The sequence below is a fragment of the Fonticula alba genome (assembly GCF_000388065.1).
Source record: "Fonticula alba strain ATCC 38817 unplaced genomic scaffold supercont2.6, whole genome shotgun sequence".
Lineage (NCBI taxonomy): Eukaryota > Rotosphaerida > Fonticulaceae > Fonticula > Fonticula alba.
The window spans coordinates 1762537-1766612 of NW_009242976.1; the positions used below are offsets into that span (position 1 = coordinate 1762537).

At 71.0% G+C, this 4076-nt stretch overlaps 1 protein-coding gene across 1 annotated transcript in view; it reads right to left on the bottom strand.

The window, feature by feature from the left end:
* Window positions 1-2927: 2927 nt before the first annotated feature.
* Window positions 2928-4076, bottom strand: part of H696_04045 (AGC/PKC protein kinase) — a gene marked incomplete at both ends in the record, with an annotated part of 7523 nt that continues 6374 nt past the window's right edge. Inside the window, 3 exons of the mRNA XM_009497916.1 lie at window positions 2928-3087; window positions 3339-3504; window positions 3710-3935. Coding sequence (XP_009496191.1) covers window positions 2928-3087; window positions 3339-3504; window positions 3710-3935 — 552 coding nt within the window. The remainder of the gene's footprint in view (window positions 3088-3338; window positions 3505-3709; window positions 3936-4076) is intronic.

Genomic DNA, 4076 nt, shown 5'->3' on the forward strand with positions numbered 1-4076 from the left:
GGCGGCAGCGGCGGCGGGGGAGAAGCAATGTCAGCGACTGGGCAGCGGAGGGGGGCGAGAGTGCCGGCCGGGGGGAGGACGCACGACGGACACATTGCGGTTGGCGGCGATCTCGGAGTAGACATCGCTCTTGGGGTCCGGGAAGTCCGGATACATCTGGAAAGCGGGAACATCGCTAAGGGGCTCCATGGTTGCGGTCTGTCGACGGTGGCGGGCGGGGGGAGGGGGGGAGAGAGAGAGAGAGAGAGGGGGTTAGTCAGCGCAACGGGGCGCGCAAGGGAAAGGGGGGGGGGCAGGGGGCGCTGTCCAAACAAGGAATGGGGCGTGGCAGGACGCACTTCACGGGGGAAGGGGCGGAGGGAGGGGGGGGCCTGGCGCGGAGGTACTCCTGCGAAGCGAACACTCGGACAAACCGGGCCGGAAGGTGAGACCAGACCAGTGGCTAAGATCCGGGCGAGGGAGGGGGGAGGGGGGACGGCACCCGCGGCGAGGCGAGAACCGGAGGAAGTTGCTCCACGGGTGGGGGGGAGTGCCGAGCGCTGGAGACGAAAGGAGGGGAAGGGGGGAGGGGGAGGACAGAGACCGAAGGAGGACGGGATCAACTGCGCGCACGGGGGCGGTGTGAAATGTTGCCTGCGGGCCGGACAGCACCCTCCCAGCGAGGGTGGCCCTTGAGGTGCGGGGCCGCGCCGGGCGGGGCAGCGAGGACAGACACCGGGGGGAGGGGGGGGGGCGGGGGGCGAGGGGCGCCCACGGCCGCACCCACGCACACCAGCACCGGGCGCACTCTCCCCCCCCCCCCTGCAGCCGCCGCCTCGCGGCTGGTCCCGCCGGCGACAGTCAGTAACTTAATCCCGGCGGGGATCTGCCGGGAGCCGACGAAGGCGGGGCGGGATCGGAGCGGGGCGAGGGGGGTGACGCACGAGCCGCAGGCCGCGCGCATCATTGCCTGAGGTTATCAGCTTGCCGCGCCCCCTCCCCCGCCCCCCCCCAGAGAGGGACCATGTTCCCCCGGGTGCGATGTGGCCCTGTCTTTGGCCCCAAGCGCAGCGCAACGCGGAGATCGGGCCCCACACCGGGCAGCCGGCCCCGGGGGAAGAGGACATCACACGGCCGAGACACGCACCCCGGGCCGGGCCACCCCCGCCCGCCCCCATCCGGCGAGCGGACCCGCAGGCGCGCGGCGCGCGGCGAGGGCACCGGGAACGATGTACAGCCTGGCCGGCGCCGAGGCCGGGCGGGGGGGGGGGGGGTGCTGGGCGATTTTGAACTCGGCGCTCGGGTGGCCGGGCAGCCGCAGCTCTCCCAGCGGCGCTCCCACATTTGCCGGAGGGCCGAGGCAGCGTGGGACCGTCCGGGCCCCCGGCTGGAAGGCAGGCCCCGGCCCGATGTGGGGGCAGGGGGGAGGGGGGGGGGGGGGGGGGGGGGGGGGGGGGGGGGGGGGGGGGGGGGGGGGGGGGGGGGGGGGGGGGGCATGCGTGTGGCTGTGCGTGTACGTCCGGCCCGGCGGCCCCGCTCAAGCTCCGCCTCACTGGCGGCCGAGCGCGCGCGTGTCCCCGCCGGCCGCCGGGTCGGCAAGAAGCCCGGCGAGCCGGCAACAACAACAACAACAACAACAACAACGATGATGACAACACCGTGGCCAGCGGCTTGTTTGGGCGCTGGCGGCCAGACGGCCGGGCCGGCCCCACCCGCCGGCCGGCGTGTCTGTCGCGCTGTGAGCCGGCGCTGCCCCCCCCCCCCCCCGCGCCCCCTGCTACTCGGGGCCCGTGGCAGGACAACAAACGTCCGGCGGTGGCCCCTCCGGGAAAGGCCGGAGGGCCGAGCACAGGCGCCCCTTTTCCCCCCCCCCCACATAAGCTGGGGCACCTCCAACCGGCACCCCGGGAATGCGCGGTCGCCGACTGCAAGGGGCCGGGGGAGCCTGCCGATCGTCCGGAGCCAAGTAGACGGCCGGGGCCGGCGAATGCGCAGGGAAAATGCCCCCCGCCCGGGGCCCAGGTCCCACCAAGTCGGACACGGGCGCCCCTGTGCGCGGCGAGAGAAGAGGGTCCACACAAACCACGCAGGTGGCTGCTGGCAGCCGGACCGCCGTGGGTCCGGCCCAGCGAGCATGCCCGCCGGCGATGGTGGCACGCACTAAAGTCCCCCGGCACTCTGGTCGTCGGGTGAAACGCCGCGCACGCTCAGGCCCCCGGCCCCCCGCCGGGCCCTTGGCTGCGATCTGCCCCGGCCAGGCACCCGCGGCCAATGCGCGTGCGCGTGCGCGTGCGCGTGCGAAAACCACCACCCACGGACCCCGGCCCTTCGGCCGCCGGCCTTCCGGATGGGCTAACTCCGGCGCCCGGCTCCGGCCCCCCGGCCGGCCGGCTGCCCCAGCCAAAAGTCCCAGCGCCAGTCCCCCCGGGCGGGGGCACACGGGGTGACGGAGATTCTTCCCCGATAGCATCCCACGGTATGGAGCGGATCGAGGGTTGGCACAACAAATTCACCATTAATCGGTACAAGTCCCCGTACAATTCACCTTCGGCCTTCTGGCCCTCGGCCGGTGTGCACGGGCCCCGGCCGCGCCCGCCGCGCCCTCGCCCGTCCCCAAGTGACCAGGAGGCCAAATTACCGAGACCCCGCCATTGCCGGCCGGCGGCGTACGGCACCGGGGTCTGGCCTAGAAACCAGGGCCGCGTGAATCTCCCGACGCCGGGTCACGTGCGCTAACGCGAGATAGCTGGCCTCGCCGCGAAGAAATTCACCGAGGCCGATGGGAGGAGCCCCCTGGCGAAAAAGACAAGACACTTTCCGGGCGTCCGCGGGGGGAGAAAGGGCGGGAAGGGGCTTATTTGGGTGGGCGCGAACAAGGGGGGGGGGGGGACAAGGGAAGACACGAGCCGGCATGAATTAACGCTCGCGGCCGGGGAAGGGCGGTGATATTAATTGGAAACATTGCTCTCGCAGAGGACAATGAAGCACGTGTCCTCGAGGCCGAACTTGATCACGTCCCGATGCCGGAGCTCGACAAACCGCCTCGGTACGATCTTCTCCCCATTCAAGAGGGTGCCATTGGTCGACTGGAGGTCGATCAGGTAGGGCCTAGGGAGAGGGGGCAGGGGGAAGAAAAAAAAAGGACAAAGGTGGGGCGGGGCGGGAGGGGAGGACGGTGTGGGGGTTGTGCGGGGGTGGGGGGGGGGGGGGGGGGGGGGGGGGGGGGTCCGCGGTGCGCGGGGGGGGGGGCGGGGGGGGCCGATGTTGGGCGAGTCAGGTCGATGAGCATGTGTGCGTGTATGTGCGCGTATGTGCGCGTATGTACGTGTATGTGCATGCGCAAGAGAAGAAGCACGCACAGAATCTGCGTGGCCACGGTGCCCGACACCGAGCCGGTGAGAGTGCGCTTACGGAACTGCACAACGGCATGCTGTCCCGAGACGGAGGGATGATTGACCGGGAGGTCCGCGGCGTTGAGGTCGCGCCCAACCAGAAGGGCACTCCGGTCGCCGAGGCGCATCATGGCTTCGAAAGGCGGGGGAACAGGCCGGAGACGCGTGGGTGTCAGGAGGCGGTAGGCAGGGGGGAGAGGACGGGGGGAGAGGACGGGGGGAGAGGACGGGGCAGCGCAGCGGAGAGAGAGAGAGAGAGAGAGAGAGAGAGAGGGAGGGAGGGAGGGAGGGGGAAGGAGAGATGGGGGAGTAGAAACAAAAGCATAGGCAGTGCGCACTTGGACTGCTGGCGCCTTCCGGCAGAATGGCCAGACGCCACTGGGGATCGCTCGGGCCCGGCCGGGCAGCCTCCAGCGGTTCGGCATACTTCAGCGCGACACCCTTCTCATTGAGGTTGGACGCGGCTGCTAGGAGGCCTGACAGACCGTAATCAGGTTTTTGTGGCGGCGGAGCGGCTTCATCGTCAGAAGCCCCCCCGTCGCGGCCAGGAGAGCGGTCCCTGTCCTGGCCGCCATGGCTGGGAGCCTCTGCATCCCGGCGGCCGCTGATGTGTACGAAAGCCCATGGGAATTAGTGTTGCCATGTGGATGGTAGGGGACACGGGGGGGGGCAGCCACTCAATGGTCAGTGAGGGCCAGCTGAGGG